Source organism: Sebastes umbrosus, chromosome 22 (genome assembly GCF_015220745.1).
Source record: "Sebastes umbrosus isolate fSebUmb1 chromosome 22, fSebUmb1.pri, whole genome shotgun sequence".
NCBI lineage: Eukaryota > Metazoa > Chordata > Actinopteri > Perciformes > Sebastidae > Sebastes > Sebastes umbrosus.
The window spans coordinates 2,192,825-2,214,677 of NC_051290.1; the positions used below are offsets into that span (position 1 = coordinate 2,192,825).

Below are 21,853 nucleotides of genomic sequence, written 5' to 3' on the forward strand. Positions count from 1 at the left end.
AGTTTGACAACCAAAAAATTATAACCCAACTCTCTTATTTATTAGCTTGAAATAGATACATTGCACATTTTCTTTCTCAGAATAATAATATTATTAATAATAATAATAATAATAATAATAAAAATAATAATAATAATAATAACAATACATTTGAGTTTATACGTGATCCTCTGAATTTAGTGGAGTAGAAGTATAAAGTTGCATAAAATGCAAATACTCAAGTAAAGTACAAGTACTTCAATTTGTACTTAAAGTATTAGAGTAAATGCACATTCCACGACTGGAGGCAAATACCATTGAAATACGACCAAGACAGCAGCAATTTAAAGCTGCAACTGTGTCAAAACTATATTTAATATATGTAAAATTTTAAAGATTGTGTTGCTTTGCTTCCTATAAAAATAATGAGTGTAAAAAACATCTTGTTTAAGATATTTCTGTGAATGAAAACATTAATCCACTTTTATAAAACTCATCTTTATTGATCCACATTCATCCCTCCGTCCGTCTCTTTCCACCACGAACAATATGTTTTCTTCTTTATAAAAAGCTGAATATTTACATCCTCTCTGTATTTACAGTATTTTACACCATCAGAGCCTCACACCCGCAGAAAAGGTCAAACTTCACCGCCTGAAATACCACCTGTTGCCGGGGGAAACATCACCCAAACCTCTGCTTATTGGCTGGAGGTGTTGCCTGGCAACGGCAGCTTATATCGGATTAATATCCGCTATGAGGAGTTGTTTTTTAAATCATTTATATGTTTACTAATAATTTATAAGCTGAGGAGAAACATGAGGAGTGACCCTTTAGAGATTTAGGTTAAAAAAAATGGCTGAAAACAAATGAATCAAAGATCTGTATGGAAGCATAGAAAGGACAAAATCATTTAATTTTATGCATTTTTTAAAATTGTGAAATAAAACTTTTTTTTATAGAATTAATATTTCACTTTGAAATCCATCTGAATTTATGTGATTTTTAAATTTCTAAAGGGTTATTCAAGTTTTGGAAATTAAAGAATTACATAAATCCAGATGATTTTCAAAGTGAAATATTAATGCTATAAATTCAGTGCCATTTTATATCTCACCATTAAAGTATTCAGTAGTGATTAAATTGAATAATTAAGTGATCAGTTGCGTATAAGATTATATGGCCTAAATTAATGTTAATAACAATAATAATAATTAATTAATATCTATGTTCCTGCTAATTAATTAATTAATTAATTTTTAAAGTTAAATTAACAGAAATCACTGAAAAACTAAATGAGTAAAAATTATTTAAAAAGCAGGTTTAACAGTGAAGTTCATTAAACCTGTTTTTTTGTGATTTTAATTAATTAAGTGATTAGTTGTGTATAAAATGAAATGGCCTTTCTTTGCTTCCTTAGTCTTTCGGAGTATTAATTTTACTGCTAAATAATATTATTAATATTAATAAACTAACATTAATTGTCCGGTTAATTAATTAATTAATTTTTAGGGTTAAATTATGAGCAAAAGTATAACAGAAATCACTGAAAAAGGTGAGTTAATGAGTAAAATAATTGAAAAAGCAAGTTTAAGAGTGAAGTTGGTTCATTAAACCTGTTTTTCTGATTTTAATTAAATTTGTAGGAATAAAAAATGACATTTAGCAGCACTAATTAATAAATCTTGGAACATAAAACTCTAGTGATTTAGTGTTCGGTGAAGCTACAGATGTTTTCTTTGACTCGTCGCAGCAGGAGAAGCTCAGCTGTTATTATTAATAACATTAACAATGTGGCACGTTTTTCTGCGTTTACTTTCACTTTTTGGCAGGAATACGGAGACCCGAGGGGGTTTTCATTCTGAGCCAAACGGCGCCATAAATCAGTGGAACGTGAGTGATTTAATATGCAGTGAACTTGTAAAAGGTTTTAAAGAGGTGACGAGCAGCTTTGAGTGATTCTATTTAATCCTCCTCTGACCGTGTTTTTACTTTTTAAAAACCGGCGTAAAGCTGGAATCAAAGCGAGGGTTTGTTTAGCAGATGAGAGGCTCTGGTTGTGGCGGGATTATACTGGTTTCCAGTTTAGTCTTCTTTTGCTGGATGGCACGCCACTTTTCACGGTTTCACCAGTTGAGATAACGGCCAGCGTTTTCCTGCGCCGCCGTCGGCTCACAATTTACAATACACAAAGTAGAGGCAACGGAGACGGGCAACTTTATCGGCAACTATGTAAAAAAAACAAAAAAAAAACGTGTGACAGTTGGTTTGAAAACAAAACTGACTCAACGTCGCCCGTCTACGTCGCGTCAAAAAGTCGCTCCGCCCTTCAAGATTTGGTTCATTTGGATTAAACGCCGCCGTCGCCGCCGCCGAGCTCCTCATTGGTTCAGCAGCAATAAAAGTCCCTCGTCCCTCCGTTGGTTACATTCAACCGTCCGTCTATAAAAATCCATCGTCTTCTCTTAAACTTCTTCTCATATCCGTCCCGTGTGTTCGTCAAACATTCACCGGTGGTCGTTTTTCTGTCCGTTAAAAGCGTCAAAGACATTCATTTGTCGCCAGATTTTTAATGTTTTTCTTTCTCATCTCGGCCTTTTGGTGAATCATCCAGGTCGTGGTGGATGTTTTTGTCCGTCCAGGTGTCCCTCGTGTAATGTGTCCAGCCAATCGGGACGTGATGTGACATTCATAACTGTCTTCATGACTGTCATGACTTAAAACTCCCAAATCTTCTTTTTAATGGCGTCGTCACTTCACTCCGTCTCCTTCTTCCTGTCGTCCAGGTCGAAGTCCAGCACCAGCAGTTTGGTCTCCTCCGTCCCGTTCCGGCTGCCGGCGGCGCACACCAGCCGAGTGTCGGACGCTCTGATTCGCCACACGACGCCACCTGTCGAGGCAAGAAAGAGGTGGGATTAGTTTAGACCATAGACTGTTTAGAAGAAGTCGCTGTGATGTCACCCGTTGGTTTGTGGACTATGGTTTTGAAGCCTTGAGTTTGGCATTTTGGCCGTCACCATGTTGTTTTTTGGCCTTCGCCAAGTTGGTTTTTGGCCATTACCATGTTGGTTTTTGGCCGCCACCATTTTGGTTTTTGGCCGTCACCAATTTGGTTTTTGTCCGTCACCAATTTGGTTTTTGTCCGTCACCAATTTGGTTTTTGGCCGTCACAAATTTGTTTTTTGGCCATCACCAATTTGTTTTTTGGCCGTCACAAATTTGGTTTTTGGCCGTCACCATGTTGGTTTTAGGCTGTCGCCATGTTGGTCTTTGGCCGCCACCATCTTGGTTTTTGGCCCTCGCCACGTTGGTTTTTGGCCATTACCATTTTTGGGCGCCACCAATTTGGTTTTTGGCCGTTGCCATGTGTTTTTTTGGCCTTCGCCATGTTGGTTTTTGGCAGTCACCAATTTGTTTTTTGGGCTTCGCCAATTTGGTTTTTGGCCGTCACCATGTTGGTTTTTGGCCGTCGCCATCTTGGTTTCTTTTTGCAACCAGAAGTGACACGAGAAGGTGGAGCTGAGTACAACTGAACGCTGAATAAGACATTTTTAGGCGACCAAAATGTTACTATTAACTTGATGAACTGACCTGATCCCCGGCTCTGCAGGGCCACCACGTCTCGCAGCCAGGCTCCGGTCCTCAGGTCCCACAGTTTGACCGTCCCGTCGTCGGAGCTGGACAGAACCAGACCTCGGCAGAACTGCAGGCACGTCACCGCCGACTGGTGCTTGTTGGGACCTGAATGAAACATAAGATGAGATTAAACTTTACTCATTGGAGCTGTTGAGCAGCAGCTGCAGCCTCCTCTCTCTGTCTCTTAAAATAACCTTTAGTTTTAGGTTTTCTGATCTGCTCTCGTTCTCTTTGTGTTACTGTTTCCTGTTCCCGTGTTTCCTCTCTCTCTCCCGGAGGACGGAGGAGTTTCATGTCGGAGTGTTTTAGTGCTGAGTCGACAACAACATGGAGGCCGTCGCCACCACGCAGCGCCTCTCACCTTCACGCTGCTCTCATTGTTCTCTCACCTTGCAGCGTGTGGAGACACTGTCCCGTCCGGACGTCCCACACTCGGACCGTCGAGTCGGCGTTCCCGGACGCCAAGATGTTGTCACGCAGCTCCATGCCGCTGGTCAGTGATTGGTGGCCCGTCAGCGTGTGGACACACCCGCCTGGACGGGACAGGTTAGTGGTTAAAGCCTACATCTATTAATGTCCTTATTATAACGTCTTTTATTGTGATGATGATGAAGTTTTCGTCTACCTGTCTCTGCGTCCCAGACTCTGATTGAAGTGTCCAACGAGCCGCTGACCACGAACACGCCGTCAAACTGCAGAGAGAGAAGTTGTTGTTGTTATTTTTTATTAAGGAAAACCTTAAGTATAAGACCAAGATAAGGAGAAAACCTTAAGGAGAAGACTTTAAGGAAAATCTTAACTTAAGGTGTTTTGTGCAACCGGCCCCAGGTGCCTACATTACCCACAATGCAACAGAAAGTTTGGTCACAGATTCAGGTGTGTTATGGTAGTTAGCAGCTAATGTATCCTGCAGCACAGATGAGCAGCTACAGAGGTCTCACTCCTTTCTAAATCCACACCTCCAGATTATTTTTTATTTTCAAACTTGTAGTCTTCAACAAACGCTGACTCAAGTGACATCACTCGAGGACATTTATCAGATGTCACTCAGCAGTTAAACATCTGTAGTGTGTGTGTGTGCGTGCGTACCTGCAGCGAGTACACTCTGTTGGTGTGTCCCTGCAGCGTGTGCAGACACGCCTCCGTCTCGGGGTCCCACACCTTCACCATGTAGTCGTAGCCGCCCGACACCACGCGGCGCCCGTCGTACTGGACGCAGCGCACCGCCGCCACGTGGCCCGTCAGCACGTGCTCGCAGCGGCCCGTCGTCATGTCCCACATCCGCAGCGTCGTGTCCCGAGAGCCTGACACCACCCTGAGACACAGAGAGGGAGAGAGATGACATCACTGCAGCGTCAGCCAATCAGACCAGCTCAGGTTTGTCTTATTAGCATGACAGTGAAGTGTGCGTGTGTGTGTGTGTGTGTGTGTGTGTGTGTGTATATTAGTGTGTTTAATGTGTGTGTGTGTGCAGCTTTAACTATGTGAGTCTTTTTCTGGTTGTCATGGAGATGACTGCAGCAGAAATGTTAGGTGTTCCCTAAAGTGTGCGAGTGTGTGTGTGTGTGTGTGTGTGTGTCTTACCGGTTGCCGTGGAGATGCATGCAGCGCACGGTGGACGTGTGTCCGTACAGCGTGTGGACGCACTCGCCGCTCTCGGCATCCCACACGCGCAGCGTCCGGTCGGTGGAGCCGCTGATCACCGTGGCGACCGTCATCTGACTGCACCACACACCGCCGGTGTGACCCGTCAGCGTCCGCAGACACTGAGAGAGAGACAGAGGAGACATTAAGAGAGTCGTTAAACGCTTTAATTAAAAGAAGGACCACGCCAACAGATGTGTGACGTCACCTGAAAGAGACTGACCCCGATGACGTCATAGTGATGTCATCAGGTTTATCTCAGCTTGGGCTCAGAAACTAAATATTTTTAATATTTCTTTAAAGTCTGTGTTAAAAACTGGGAGTTAGAAAGACGTTGGTGTTTCCAGAGAAAAGAGGGTCTAAATAAAGATGCTCTCCAGTTGCATTATGGGAAATGTAGGATTGATTCATACTTTCTGCCTCGATCATTCTTTATGGACACTAAATCACCGGAGTTACCTTTTAAATGAATGCAATTTAATTAATATATAAATAATTAAACCTTTATTTAATTATTATTTAATTATGTGCATATATATATATATATATATATATATATGTTTAATTATTATGAATCGGTTAAAATAATGAATCACGATTAATCACCTATGTTGTCCATAGTTTATCGTGATTAATCACAAATTAATCACACATTTTTTATCTGTTCAAAATGTAACTTAAAGGGAGATAGGTCAAGTATTTAATCCTTTTATCAACATGGGAGTGGATAAATATGCTGCTTTATGCAAATGTATGTATATATTTATTATTGTAAATCATTTAACAACACAAAACAATGACAGATATTGTCCAGAAACCCTCACAGGTACTGCATTTAGCATAAAACAATATGCTCCAATCATAACATGGATCATAACAACAAACTCAAGAAACTCAAAAAAAGACCCGTTCACTGAGCATAATTACAACAAATCCCAAACTCCAGATTAGGCAACGCTGCTGATAAAATTCGCTAATTAAGTCAATCTGCTATTAATTAAAGTGCAAATTAAGTTAATAAGTGTGTGTGTGTGTGTGTGTGTGTGTCAATATTTTTGTTCCACGTTCTCGGCGCCCCGTGAAGAGAGCGAAGAGAACACAGAGAATACAGTTTCACCTTGAAGGTGTTGTGGTGGTGGTTGCCGCGGCAACAGAGGAAAACTTTGCCGCCGTGGCAACTGTTGCCGAGACCGAGAGAGCGCGCGAGAGAGAGAGAGAGAGAGAGAGAGAGAGGAGAACACTGCAGTACTCACTGTGAAGTACTCACTGTTACTACTGTGATTATGAGCAGTGGGCGATAATCAAACTGTCAAATCACATCCTGCTAATAAAGATAATTCAAGATCAGACGAGCGGAAACACGCCTCGCCGTCGCCTCCGGCTACAGGTGAGGGTGTGTGTGTGTTGTTCTTTCATACACTAACGCACACACTAAAGGGCAGGTCTAGACGCAGCAGAGAGCAGGTGTGTCCGGTTAAAGAATGTTCTACCGAAACCAGATAGACAGTAAAGTACTTATACCTCACTGTTTATATAATACCACACTGTGTACTGTATATAATACCACACTGTGTGTATAATACCATACTCCACTACACCGGTTCCCAACCTTTTTCCTTAAGGGACCTCTTTTCTACGTGACATATCTTATGGATATTTCACATTATATTCAATGCATAACAATAACAGAACAGAACAACTGATAAACTGGTAAAATTAATCCAAATAGTGAACGCAATAACTGCAGGACGTTTCTGTAAAACGATCTTTTTTAATTAATTTTGAGCGGATTATTTCCTGTGAATTGGAATTGTTAACAATCATATACGACGGCAAAAAACCAAGATGGAACCGGCCAAAACTCAAGATGGAGACAGCCAAAAAACAGAATAGCGACGGCCAAAAACCCAAGATTGTAACGGACAAAAACCAAGATAGTAACGGACAAAAACCCAAGATTGTAACGGACAAAGACCCAAGATAGTAACGGACAAAAACCCAATATTGTAACGGACAAAAACCCAAGATAGTAACGGACAAAAACCCAATATAGTAACGTTAAAAGTTTTTTTTTAGATATACTACTAGTGGTAGTAGTAGTAATAGTAGTAGTAGTAATAGTAGTAGCAGTAGTAGTAGTAGTAGTGGTAGTAATAGTAGTAATAGTAGTAGTAATAGTAGTAGCAATAGTAGTAGCAGTAGCAGTAGTAGTAGTAGTAGTAATAGTAGTAATAGTAGTAGTAATAGTAGTAGCAGTAGTAGTAGCAGTAGTAGCAGTAGCAGTAGTAGTAGCAGTATTAGTAGTAGCAGTAGCAGTAGTAGTAGCAGTAGTAGCAGTAGCAGTAGCAGTAGTAGTAGCAGTATTAGTAGTAGCAGTAGCAGTAGTAGTAGCAGTATTAGTAGTAGCAGTAGCAGTAGTAGTAGCAGTAGTAGCAGTAGTAGTAGCAGTATTAGTAGTAGCAGTAGCAGTAGCAGTAGTAGTAGTAGCAGTAGCAGTAGCAGTAGTAGTAGCAGTATTAGTAGTAGCAGTAGCAGTAGTAGTAGTAGTAGCAGTAGTAGTATTAGTAGTAGTAGTAGTAGTAGTAGTAGTAGTATTCTCAGCTACAATAACCCTTAAATGATTGAGAATTATAAACCTGATAAAAAAGCATGCAACTATAACACGTTATATATTTAAAGCAGAGTAGTTTAGTTTATATGTTAGCAGTACTATAACATGCAATTAACTACTCAATAAAAGTAACATCAGCTCTGAGCTTTTAACATGATACCCTATGATTATCAACAATTAACGTATACTGTTTGGGTGCGTCAGCGCCGCCAGACTCACTAACTCACTCTCTCATGAAGATAAGCGAATGTACAGTATGTACAGTATGAATGTAGTATGATAACCGTCAACTTTTAAACCATGGTATACCTTGATACAGGTAGAACGGGTCAGAACGGGCTGCTGGTAAAGCAGTGAAAATATTCTAAATATAACGTAAACTATAACATAAGTTATGACTTTATTCTCGTAACATTACGACTTTTTTTCTCATTAAGTTGTGACTTTATTCTGTAAATCTCAGATGTTTTTTCCCTCAATGTGGCCCTATTACTCCGTAGTACATTGTCTCTTGGTCCCTCACTGCATTAGACTTGTATACTATATACTTAGACTATAAACTGTGTTACCTTCATCACAATGATCACATGTTTTGCGGCTCCAGATAGATTTTTATTTTATTTATTTTTTGCCTAAAATGGCTCTTTTAGTAGTAGAAGTTAGTAAAGGTTGCTGACCCCTGTCTTAATGTATTAACGTCTCACATTTGAGAAGAGAAGAGATTGTTTTTCATTTCTGCCTAAAAACAATGACTTGATTGTCAAAATAAATGCACATTAAATTAAATTAAACAGCCTCAGTGCGTCTTGGACGTGGCGTACAGACAGAAGAGACAACTGGAGGCGTTCTGTGGAGCGAACGTGATGAATTGCTGCTTTTCCTGAATAGCTCTTTTCCCCTGCAGACATGGTGACATGTCACGGTAGGAACAAGATTAATGACGGCTGGATTCCATTTAGCTGCTTCAGTTTCAGGCTCCTGACTCTTGTTCCTACATGTGTACTGTGTTTCAAAGACTAATTTCTACTGCCTCGTGGGTGAACAATTACGTTTTTCTGATTCTGATTCATCAACCGAGGATGAATGCAACACCACCGGGTGTGTACTCTATCTGCAGAAGTAAAAGTACAACCGAAAGTAAACGTGTAAATTCATGTTTACACTAACATTAACACTGAGTCATCATCTTACAACCTGGAAATAATACAGAACATGAGAGTGGTTGTAGAAATACTGCTGTTAGGAAATACAACTGTGAGAAATACAACATAAAAGCATCGCTTCTAGAAATATCGCAGATTACAAATACAATTAAAGTCTCGTAATATTACGACTTTTTTCTCGTAAAGTTATGACTTTATTCTCGGAATATTACGACTTTTTTCTCGTAAAGTTATGACTTTATTCTCGGAATATTACGACTTTTTTCTCATAAAGTTATGACTTTATTCTCGTAATATTACGACTTTTTTCTCGTAAAGTTATGACTTTATTCTCGGAATATTACGACTTTTTTCTCGTAAAGTTATGACTTTATTCTCGTAATATTACGACTTTTTTTCTTGTGAAGTTATGATTTATTTTTTTTCCCTCAATGTGGCCCTAATACTCCGTCGTACCGTTGCACATAAGACCTACAACAATGATAAATAAAAATGAAAATGTAAACAAAGAATAGTTTTTCATTTCCATTTTTATAAATCCACAGGGAGCCACTGGAGAGGAGCTAAAGAGCTGCAGGTTGCTGACCCCTGTGTTAAGACATCAACGGGGCATTTTCCACCATTTTCTAACATTTTAAAGACAAATTAAAATTGTTTAATCCAAAATACGATCAGCAGATTAATGTATAATGAAAATAATAATGTTTAGTTGCAGCCTTGGCATCAAATGATGTGGCGACGTGTCGCTCTGCTTCATGAATTAGAATATAATATAAGAGAATAGAGGATTTTAATGTAGGTCAACATAGGATACTATGACGCTTCTGTGTGTCTGAATAGAGCAGAAAGCAGTAGAATAAAGTAGATTAGTGGCAGGCGGACCTGTTGTGTTAGTCGGGGTGTGTCGCTGAGATGTTATTTAAACACACGTCTGTATACACTGACAGCCTGAGGTGGCTCTGTTTGAATCCTCAACCTTTATGTGTCTTAAAGGTGAGGAGGCGGTTCACAGTGTTTGTCTAATGGAGACACTCTCTTTTAGCATATGTGTGTTTTAGCAGTCGCCCTTCCTGTCCTCCGTACATTTACTCAAGTAGAGTGTTAAAGGGACAGTCCAGGATAGGGATGCAGCGATACCATTTCTTTGCAGACCGAGTACAAGTACTTACCTTTGGGTACTCGCCGATACCGAGTACCGATACGAGTACTTCTCTGTGTCTAAAGACCCTCGTTAACAGCCAGCTGGAGGGTGTGAGCGACACGCAATAATAATAAATAAATGTATATAATAAATATACACATACATTTGCATAATGCAGCATATTTGTCCACTCATGTTGATAAGAGGATTAAATACTGGACCTATATAGTAAACCAGAAGATGATGTAATTGCATGATTCTTGCAATTTCTGTTGTTGTGCCCACATGATTGAATGCAGTTATTGTCAGTCGCAGAATAATACTCCACTGTTTGTTATTCACACAAACACAGACGTGTATTTACGGCTGAAGCAGCAGAAAGTCCTGATTTACATAATCAATGTGTCTGTCTCTGAGCGTCCTCCTACCTTGCCGGTGATGGCGGACCAGACTTTGAGCGTGTTGTCGTCGGAGCCGCTGACGATGAGGTCGCCGCTGAACTGCAGACATGTGATCACGTGATCGTCGTGACCTTTCAACTCCTGCAGACAGGAAACAGATTTAATGATTTAAACGTTTACACATCAAACACGCCGCGGCGGTCGGCTGAGTCGGTGCAGGCGGCGTACCATGGGTTCTCGCGTGTCCCCCTTCCTCCAGTTGTTCTCGATGCGGTGTTGTCTGATGAAGGCCGATTTCCACGGACTGACCGCCACACCCGGCCGCGCGCACTTCCTGCGGTGAGACGACGCATACTCTGACACACCTGGGGAGAGGATGAGAGATTAGAGTCATTTTTTAAAGGAAAAATGGCAAAGAAATAAAAAAAAAATTCATATTAAAACATCACCACAGGCACAACTTTATAGAACAAACCGGAAACAAATAATCAGTTGATCAATAACGAAAATAGTTGCAGCCCTAAAGACAAACATTGACATAATTCCACCTTAAAGGGATAGTTCGGGTGTTTTGAAGTGGCGACGGCCAAAAACCAAGATGGCGATGGCCGTAAACCAAGATGGCGATGGCCAAAAACCAAGATGGCAATGGCCAAAAACCTAGATGGCGATGGACAAAAACCAAGTTGGCGACGGCCAAAAACCAAGTTGGCAATGGCCAAAAACCAAGTTGGCGATGGCCAAAAACCTAGATGGCAATGGCCAAAAACCAAGTTGGCGACGGCCAAAAACCAAGATGGCGACGGCAAAAAACCAAGATGGCAACGGCCAAAAACCAATTGGTTGGTTATTGCTGCAGACCGCGATATAACGGCTTCAGTTCCCCGTCACAAATGGCTGTCTGATGGCGAGATAAAGTGGTGAAAATATTCGAAGTATAGCGTACAATTTTTTTTTTTATGTGGCTAAAATACGCCCTTTCTGACTGAAAACTGAAGCCGTTTTCAAAGCCACCAGACTCCATTCACAAAAACAGTACATTTATTTTTAAAAAAATTAACAGAACTCAGATGGACCCACACTTTAACAGTTATTACTGGCCCTGTATAAGATAAAGCTTCTATCTGTTGACTCATCATTGATAGCTAAAAGGTAACTGAACTGCAGCTGCAGCAGCTTTATTTATTGCGGTGTGAACTTTCATTAGTATGTAACTGCTGTTCTGCTAATGCGGGTTAGCTGCATTTATATTCTCACTGAGCTGCTCGCTAATGCCAACACCGTTCCCTCTGGTATGACAGGAAGAGCAGCGCAAATACAAATTAGCCTTATTTATGAAGCCGGTGGGCTGCAGTCAGCGCCGGCTTCATTAGTATGGCTGCGGCGTGGCGCTAACGCTAGGTAGGCTCATTGGTATGGCTGCTGAGTGCTGGCAGTGAATCTCGGCTGACTGGCAGAACGCCCAGGGAGAAACACACACACACACACACACACACTCTCTCACACACACACACACACACACACACTGAGCCACTGCATTGCGCTGAATGAAGGTGGAGTGACTGACTGACTGTGTGTAGCTGTATTTGCATGTTACACTCAGGTTAGAAAGCACTGTACACTCAGTGAGCCTCCTGTTTCTCATATTTCACCTACAGAGTCTCTGCTCGGGCGCCACATGATGAACTCTCACCGCCACAACAGGAAATACAACAGTTTCTTTAAGGTTTTAAAGGTTTAAGGGAGATGATTCATCAGAATGTGCCCAAGCAAAACCATGAAAGAGATAAGAGGAGGAGGAGGAGGAGGAAAAGGAAGGAGGATGCCCTGCACAATTAATGTTAGATTATTATATGTTTATAAGAAATAATTAAATTTAAAAAAATAAATTAACTAAGTAAATGAAAATAAAAAATAAATAAATAAAAAATGAATTAAAATAATGAAATTAAATAAAAAGATAGGAACAAAATTAAAAAATAAATTACTTCATTAAATTGATAGTTTTATTCATCAAAAATAAATAAAAGAATACAAAATTAATAATTAATTAAATTCAAAACATTTCATTAAGTAAATTTAAATTAAAAAATTAATAAAAAAATTAAAAATAAATTCAAATAATTAAATAAAATACAAAAATACAAAAATAAATACATTATTAAATTAAAATTATTTAATCAAACTGATCATTTTATTTATCAAAAATAAATCAAATAATACAAAATAATAATACAAAATACATTTTAATAAAAAGTAAATTAAGTTAAAAAAATAAATAAATAGAGAAATATTAAATATTAAAAATAAATTAAAATAAGTAAATTAAAAATAATGATAATAATAAAAACATTTAATTAAATTAAACAGTTTTATTAGTGGAAACACATACAGAGTCCCTGCTCAGGCAGCACATAATGAACTCTCACCACCTCAACAGGAAATACAACAGTTTCTCCTCGTTTTAAAGGTTTTAGGAGCTGATTCATCAAAATGTGCCAAAGCAAAACACCATGAAGGAGAGTGAAGAGGAGGAAAAGGACTGAGGCAGCCCTGCACAGTTAGTGTTTCCAACAACTAAAGGATAATCTGGTGATAAAACAAACATATAATATACAGCAATAGCTTGATATATCTTCTTCCTCTGTGCCATTGTTGTACAGAAACTGCTGCCACAAATACTCACTACAGCACCAAATGTGGATTAATCCGCCGCTGAAAATAGTCTCCAACAAATGCTCTATTTCCTCCTGTTTGTCTGATAAAAACTACAGCGAGCAGCTGTTTTAGGAAATAACTGATAAAACTACATATTCGTCACCAACACTGTAAGAAATATTTCACAAAAACTAAAGTCCACTCACCCCCAACAGAACTTCATCCACCTAAAAAACAATGTGACGAGCCAAACCAACCAAAGCACACGCAGTACGTGGTGGAGTATCTGTGTATTTACTGTGTTCAGTGAGTGTTTACCTTCTTCACGGCACTTCTCCCTCCACAGCAGGTTGTCTTCAGCCAGGATCCTCCAGTACCTGCAGGTCTGAGCGGCCTGCAGCAGGTCTTTGGGAGCCAGGAAGGTCAGCACGTACAGAGCCAACTGCAAAAACACACACACATTGTTTATTTATTTATTTATTTTGAGGTTTCTATATCATTCTGTAGCATCCCAGTGGTGTTCCTTACGTATTCAAATCAGAACATTCATGTTTTGGGACAGATATAACTGTATTTGTGGGTACCTCTTTGGGCAGCAGAGATATGAAGTCTCTCTGGAACTGAGGCTCGATGACCTGCATCATGTGCTTCACCTGATTGGTTTCACACCTGTCAATCAACTCGTCCAGAGCCAACAGCCTCTCAGGACCGCTCCATGTCTTTAAAATACAAATAAATAAAAATAATTACATTTTTTTAAATGTAATTAAGTAAATTCAAATAACAAAATATACACAAATAAATACAAAATTAATAAAAAATTTAATTAAACTAAAAATAAATTTAAATATGTCAATTAAAATTAAAAATTAAAAATTAAAAATTAAAAAATGTAATTAAAATTATATAACTTAATTGATAATTTAATTTATCAAAAATAAATACAATATTAAAAAAATAATCAAATTAAAGAAAAAAAAATAATGAAGTGAATTAAAATAAAAAATTAATCCAAAAAATAAATTAAACTTAAAATAAATAAGTAAAAAAACCTAACTCATCATACAGACATTATAAAATCACCAAAATGTACACACAGTGATAAATAATAAGTCCGGACACATGGTCATAACCGATATTAAACAGTTTAAGTCTTATAAATCCTAATCTGATGGGGTTAGAGACACGTTCTGAAAATAAAATCAAAAAACGGTTCTGAGAATATTTTAATGTTTCTTTTTCTTTGTTTTTTTGAGTGTCATTTCCATGTCTTGTGGTGTGTGTTTCTGCATCTCTGAAACCTTCCCCGAGCTACAGAAGAGAGATGTTGTCTTTCATTTGAATGTGTTTGTATGTTGTTTTTTCTTATTAGTTACATAAGAAGAGCTCGGAGGCAGAACTCCTCTAACGCTCAGTGTTTACGTGCAGCGAGCGGAACATAATCACATACTCACTTTTACTGTGTGTGTGTGTGTGTGTGTGTGTGTGTGTGTGTGTGTGTGTGTGTGTGTGTGTGTGTCTGTCTGTGTGTGTGTGTGTGTGTGTGTGTGTGTGTGAGAATGTGTATATTAGTGTTGTCTTGGCGAGTAATCTCAACTGGGTGTAGTTTGTTCCAACCCATCAAGTCTAACAAGTCTCTGTTAAAACTGTAATTGACCTTTGATCTCCCCTTAGTTACTGTTGCTATGCTATGCTATGTCAGAGTTATGTTCTAGCGCGCCACATAACGCGGTCTACAACGATAACGACGGCAAACTTTTAAGGCTCTTTCACCAGTCGTAGTCCAGTTTTCTAGTCTGAATCAGAATGGAACTGAAACTTTTGGTTTGTTTTCTGTTTAGTCTGGTTCGGTCTCACAGCGCACAAATTAAAGCGCACCAAATTATAGTTAATGAGGGGCGTGTATGACGGAGCAAAATTATCTTTTTTGTCTCGAGAGCTGCCACATCTATGCAGGGAATCACAGACTTTAATATGCTGTTGGAGTTTTTCACTTCTCCTCCAGTTTATGTCAAATTACTTAATAAACGTCACTATTTTTGTGGACTTTATTTAGCGTATTCTGTGTGTTCTCTTTGGCCCAGATGTCAAGCTTAACGGTCCGACACCACCTCTCGCAAGCGGTCCCGGACCGGTTGTTTTGGTCCACACCAGAGTACAAATAATGTGTTCACAACCGCCCAAAACGAACCCCTCCAGAGTTTGATTAAAGCGGACGAAATGTTGGCTGTCCGCTAACATCTGGCGGGCCAAATCAAAACTTATGGCGTATGGCCTCACTTTGGGCCGCCTTACTCTAAACTAAAAAGACATCAGGCTTGAATTGAAACACTATTACTGAGCTTGTTTATAGGATATTTAGTTGATCTGTACAGGAAACCATTAAGTGCATCTTTGGATGGGAAAATCAACACTGAATGGAAATACCATCGACTCTTCCGGCCCAGAAGGAATTCATAAACAGTTACTGATTGGTTTAGGTTACGCTCAAACAAATCGCTCCCAAATTTAAACCGTCGACTGGACTGAAGACAAATAAAACATAAAGCAAAAATAAGCATAAACAAAACCAAACATTAGAAATGATCTCAGATGTAGCACACTGACAATAATATCTATCCTTTTAACACCTTGGGAACCGGCTATAACTTGGGGTAGCTGGCTAGCTTCAGATTGAATATAATATACAGATTTTATATAATAAAAGACTAGAAATGTGGACTATTATTTTAATAATGTTTACTAATCTCTGTCCGTTTGATGATATTGACAGAAGTAGACAAAAGCAGCACACTGTTTACACTGTTTTTTATTTTACTCTTGTGTTTTCAGTTTTAGAAAATCTACAAAAACAAAATTTCATTCATACAGTTTAAAACTTTTTTGTGTAGAAGTCAAAAGCTGATGTGCCTAGTTACGGTTACTAAGCTATGATTGGATGACCGCTGTTGGGGGGAGGGGTTTAGTAGACTATCTATAGTGCACTAACTGTTGAATAGTAAGGAAGAAACATGTCTGCGCTGACCTGGAAGATGTGAAGCCAGTCCTGCAGGCCAGAGGGAGGCGGGCCCGAGGTGACGCGCCGCCGCTGAGCCGAATGCCCATTGGCCAGCCGCAGGTCGCCGAACGTTGTTGGTGTGGTGGCCTGAACCAGACTGGCGGGACTGGGGAGAGAGGGACAGTGATGTTAGCATCTGCACAAGTTAGCATTTCCAAGCAAAACCAAATGGAGAAAACAAACTGACCCTTTTACAAAATGCTAAAAAATAAGAGCTATCTAACTATAAAGCACGGAATTTCTGTCTGTCCATCTGTCTGTGTGTCCGTCGCAGATCTCGAGAACCGTTCATCTGATCTACTTCACACTTGGCGGGTGTATTGCTCAGGACCCAAGGGTGTGCAGTGTCCAATGTGGTGCAATTTGGCCAGATGGTGGCGCTATAACAATGAACTTTGGCGTGTAACTTATGAACCGTAACTCTCAGAAACAAAATTATTTTTATTTTTTTCCTGCATTTTGTCGGTAGCGTATAAATAACGTTATATCTCCTGAACACTTCGTGCTATTGGGACCACATTTGGTGGACATGTGTAGATATGATGTCTGAGTGACAATGGCAAATTTGGTGCCATTTGGCCAATAGGTGGCGCTGTAGCAGCAGCATCTAATTATACAGGAAGTATTCTCTGTCTGTTTATGTATGAATGTATGACTGCTCTTTGCATATCTTGGGAACAGTTCATCCAGTCAACTTCACACTTGGCAGGTTACAAGCATCTACAACAACGCTGCAAACAGAACCTCTGGGGGGCCAAGGGTAACGTTGTTCTATGTAGCTGTTGGTTAGCTAAATATAACATGTGTTACCTGAGGTATCCTTTGCCTTTGCAGTGCTTCTTCCCTGAAGGGAACGGCCGGCCGTCTGGACCGTGATCCAACTTCCTCTTCATCTGGTGGGAAAGAGAAAGAAACGCTGAGAGACAGTGACGCTCTTCTGAGTCAGGAGTCAAGAAGGCAACAATCAACAATCAAACCCCAACGACTGGTACTGTTTAGTACTTGGAGACACATTGCACAGAGGGTGGTAGATTGGGGGGACAGCACGGGCCAAATATCAAGTTTCTCCTAAACTAAAATCTATTGAAAGATATTAAATTGTGTTAAACTTTCATCTGGATTTGAGACACATGAAATGACATGTGTTAATGCGGCCTGTGAAGGAAATGCAAGACAAGTTCCTACAAATGTTTGTGGGTTTCTGGGATGTTCCTGCAGTCAAAACAGACTGAAAACAGATGTTGCAGAGCCCACATTAATGGACAGATGCTACAGCATCTCTATAATATTACTATAATGACTCTATGATAATCAGTAGATGGTGTACTGTGACCTTACTGTGACCTATGTGTAATTCTGCCAGGATTTACTGTGTAGTATCCCTTTATAATCCCTATTTTCACAATGTAGGGAAGCGAAAACATGTAATTTCCAAGGTTTTATTCTTGTAGTTTGTAGCTGTAAAGATGAACAAGCATTATATGCTAAAGTTCTGCCGGATTTCAATTCATTTTTGCGGTTTTAAACACCATATTTGACCCAAAAATGCAGTTTACAGCAGCTGTACTGTGTAATATCCATCTTTTACTTGTGTTTTTATGGTGTAAGGAAGCAAAAAATGACAATTTCTAAGGTTTTAATCTTGTAGTTTGAAGCTATGTAGAGGAACAAGCATCAGATACTGAAGTTTTGTCTGAGTTCAATTCATTTTCATACATCTTTGTGGTTTTATGCACCATATTTGACGTCCAAAATTTAGTTTTCAGCAGCTGTACGGTGTAATATCTTATATATTACTTGTGTTTTCATGGTGTAAGGAAGCAAAAAAATTACAATTTCTAAGGTTTTCATTTTGTGGCTTGTAGCTGTAAAGATGAACAAGCTTTATATATTAACGTTTTGTCTGAGTTCAATTAATTTTCATACATTTTTGTGGTTTTATGCACCATATTTGACCCAAAAGTGCACTTTACAGCAGCTGTACTGTGTAATAATATCCCTCTTTTACTTGGGTTTTCACGGTGTAAGGAAGAAAAACATGTAAATTTATCAGATTTAATCTTGAACAAGCATCTTACTTTGTTTACTTTGACCGTTATGCACCAAAATACCAAGGAAAATTTCTTGCATGTGAAATCCTACTTGGCAATAAACCATCTGAGACACATGATGTGTTGAGGAAATGCAAGAAGAAGTTCTGACGAATGCTTGTGTGTTTCAAAAGAGGACTCATTAATGAAGAGATGCAGATAAGACTGCAGCCCTGTGTGTAACTACAGAGACACTGAAAACACCTACGCTGTTAAGTAACACAAACGCAACCACCCAGAGGTCTGAATCAGCCTTCTATCTCTTTCTCTTTCTGTGTCTCTCGCTCAGTGAATGAACGCAGGAATGCAGAAAATCGCAGGAATGTCGCCGGTGCAGCGCTGGTCTAAAATAGAGCAGCACACGCTAACAGGCTGCTACACACTGACTGGAGGCTGCAGATGTACAGGACAGTGTGTGTGTGTGTGTGTGTGTGTGTGTGTGTGTGTGTGTGTGTGTGTGTGTGTGTGTGTGTGTGTGTGTCCTTCATCCTCTCGGCATCATAATCTGTGTCATGTTTCAAAATAAAACGCAAGAAGAATTCTAAATATTTCAGTCACGGAGGACAGAATTGAACCCCCAACCTCTGAGCTTCAACATCAGCAACATACGGCTGTGATTTCAGCTCCTATAAGTGCGACCTAAACTCATAATCTGCTTCTCATTTTCTGACTCTTTTTTTCTTCCCAACGTCGCTGGCTTTTTAATAACAGATGTCGCGTCTGTGTGGATTTCATTAAAAGCCTAAAAAAGAAAAACTTCAACTTGAGGATGAAAAACAACAAAAAATGTGTTTAGTGTTAAAAGCAGATGAATTCAGCTCTGATGTGAGACATCTGTCTTTTTAAAAATCTCTGTAATATTCCTATAATAATAAACTTTGATACTTATTTATTTGTATTTCTGTTGTCATCACTATAGTGTGTCTTTGATATGTAAAGTGTACTAATATTACCTGTAATTTTGGAGCTATAGCATCCCTATACATTACTATAATGAGTCTATGATAATGAGTAGAGGCTTTACTGTGACATCACTGTGACCTATGTATCAGGATTCACTGTGTAATATCCTTTTATAATGTGTGTTTTCACGGTGTAAGGAAGTGAAAAATGCTTGTTTCTAAGGTTTTAGTCTTGTGGTTTGTAGCTGTGAAGATAAACAAGCATTAGATACTTAAGCTGTGTCTGATTTTTTCATACATTTTTGTGGTTTTATACACCATAATTGACCCAAAAATGCACTTTACAGCAGCTGTACTGTGTAATATCCCTCTTTTACTTGGGTTTTCATGGTGTAAGGAAACAAAAAATGTAGGTTGTATTCTTGTAGTTTGAAGCTCTGTAGATGAACAAGCATCTGATACTGAAGTTTCATCTGATTTTAATTCATTTTCATAGATTTTTGCTGTTTTACACACCATATTTGATCCAAAAACTCCCTTTACAGCAGCTGTACTTTGTAATATCCCTCTTTTACTTATATTTTCATGATGTAGAGAAGCACACAATGTCAATATCTATTGTTGTTTTAATCTTGTGGTTGATAGCTGTAAAGATGAACAATCATTTTTCATAGATTTTTACTGTTTTATACACAATATTTGACCCAAAAACTCCCTTTAAAGTGTAATATCCATCTTTTACTTGTGTTTTCATGATGTAAGGATGCAAAAAATGACAATTTCTAAGGTTTTAGTCTTGTGGTTTGCAGCTTTAAAGATGGATACTAAAGTGTTGGTTGATTTTGTAGATTTTGTTTGACCCAAAAATGCAGTCTACAGCAGCTGTACTGTGTGATATCCATCTTTTACTAGTGCTTTCATGATGTAAGGATGCAAAGAATGCCAATTTCTAAGGTTTTAGTCTTGTGGTTTGCAACTGTGAAGATAAACAAGCATCATATACTGAAGTTGTCTGAATTCAAATCATTTTCATAGATTTTTACTGTTTTATACACCATATTTGACCCCCATAACTCTATTTACAGCAGCTGTACAGTGTAATATCCCTCTTTTACTTGTGTTTTCATGATGTAAGGATGCAAAAAATGCCAATTTCTAAGGTTTTAGTCTTGTGGTTTGCGGCTTTAAAGATGAATATTAAAGTGTTGGTTGATTTTCATTCACTTTCATAGATTTTTGCTGTTTTATACACCATATTTGACCACAAAATGCAGCTTACATGAGCTGTAAAGTGTATTATCCCTCTTTTACTTGTGTTTTCATAGTGTAACAAAGCAAAAAATGCCAATTTCTAAGGTTTTAGTCTTGTGGTTTGCAGTTTTAAAGATGAATATTAAAGTGTTGCTTGATTTTCATTCATTTTCATAGATTTTGTTTGACCCCAAAATTGCAGTTAACAGCAGCTTTACAGTGTAATATCCCTCTTTTACTCGTGTTTCCATGATGTAAGGATGTTAGTCTTGTGGTTTGCAGCTTTAAAGATGAATATGTGATGGATACTAAAGTGTTGGTTGATTTTCATTCATTTTCATACATTTTGTTTGACCTAATAATGCAGTTTACAGCAGCTGTACTGTGTGATATCCATCTTTTAGGGAAGCAAAAGGTTTTAATAAGGATTACATACTCAAGTTGATTTTTACTCATCAATTCATTCATAGGTAATCCAGTTTTACAGCAGGATTCAAACCCTCAACGATGCCTTGCTCATTGTTTCTTGGTGTGATACACCACAGACACACAGACAGCTGGTGATCAATAATCAAATCAAGGAGAGAGAGAGAGAGAGAGAGAGAGAGAGAGAGAGAGAGAGGACATAGAATGAGTGTCTCTCTCTCTGCCGGTTCCGCAGTGGTCCACACACACACACACACGCACACACCGACACACGCACGCGCCACCGAGGCATTCCGCTGTCAGAGAGAAACGCCTCGTCATCCCGGTCCCGGTGCTGTACCCGGTGCTGCACGAGCCTGACAACCTTCAATTCCTGCACGACATCTTTCAACGATGACGTCAGTCGATCGATCAATAATCAATAATACTCACTTTGTAGAAGATGAGCTTCAAGGTGCCGTAGAAACCCATGGCTGCCCCCCCACCGGTAGGTACACAACCCTCCAACCGGTCAACGACAAAATAATATTCAGAGCCAGTAAATCCAACAGGAGAATATCCCACAATCAACAATCCATCAGAAGGAGGAATCGATCAGTGATCAGTGATCAGCTGGAGAGGAATCAGTCCGTGAGGAGCTCGTGCTGCTGCTGCTGCTACAGGATTCACTGAGAGGACTGACTCTCTCTCTCTCTCTCTCTCTCTCTGTAGCTCGACCTCCAAGGAAACACGCAGGGACATGCCTCAGAGAGAGAGAGAGAGAGAGAGAGAGAGAGAGAGAGAGAGGGGTGGAGCCCAGTGCAGTGTGTGTGTGTGTGTGTGTGTGTGTGTGTGTGTGTGTGTGTGTGTGTGTGCGTGTGTGTGTGTGTGTGTGGGGAGCAGTCCCAGAATTC

General features: G+C 39.2%; 1 protein-coding gene across 2 annotated transcripts in view; it reads right to left on the minus strand.

Annotated features, from left to right (window-relative positions):
• Positions 1–461: 461 nt before the first annotated feature.
• The window catches only part of LOC119481836 (F-box/WD repeat-containing protein 7-like), a 35,190-nt gene continuing 13,798 nt past the window's right edge, over positions 462–21,853 (minus strand). The window contains exons 1-13 of one of the 2 annotated variants that reach the window (XM_037759099.1): positions 21,393–21,666; positions 17,102–17,184; positions 16,259–16,397; positions 13,818–13,952; positions 13,552–13,675; positions 10,804–10,940; positions 10,603–10,716; positions 5,200–5,381; positions 4,705–4,930; positions 4,241–4,307; positions 4,005–4,148; positions 3,571–3,720; positions 462–2,869 (exon numbers count right to left, since the gene is read on the minus strand). In XM_037759099.1, coding sequence (XP_037615027.1) covers positions 2,736–2,869; positions 3,571–3,720; positions 4,005–4,148; positions 4,241–4,307; positions 4,705–4,930; positions 5,200–5,381; positions 10,603–10,716; positions 10,804–10,940; positions 13,552–13,675; positions 13,818–13,952; positions 16,259–16,397; positions 17,102–17,184; positions 21,393–21,431 — 1,674 coding nt within the window. In that variant the 5' untranslated portion in view covers positions 21,432–21,666 and the 3' untranslated portion in view covers positions 462–2,735. Of the gene's footprint in view, positions 2,870–3,570; positions 3,721–4,004; positions 4,149–4,240; positions 4,308–4,704; positions 4,931–5,199; positions 5,382–10,602; positions 10,717–10,803; positions 10,941–13,551; positions 13,676–13,817; positions 13,953–16,258; positions 16,398–17,101; positions 17,185–21,392; positions 21,667–21,853 lie in introns of those variants that run through there. The other variant, XM_037759101.1, reaches the window with a different exon arrangement.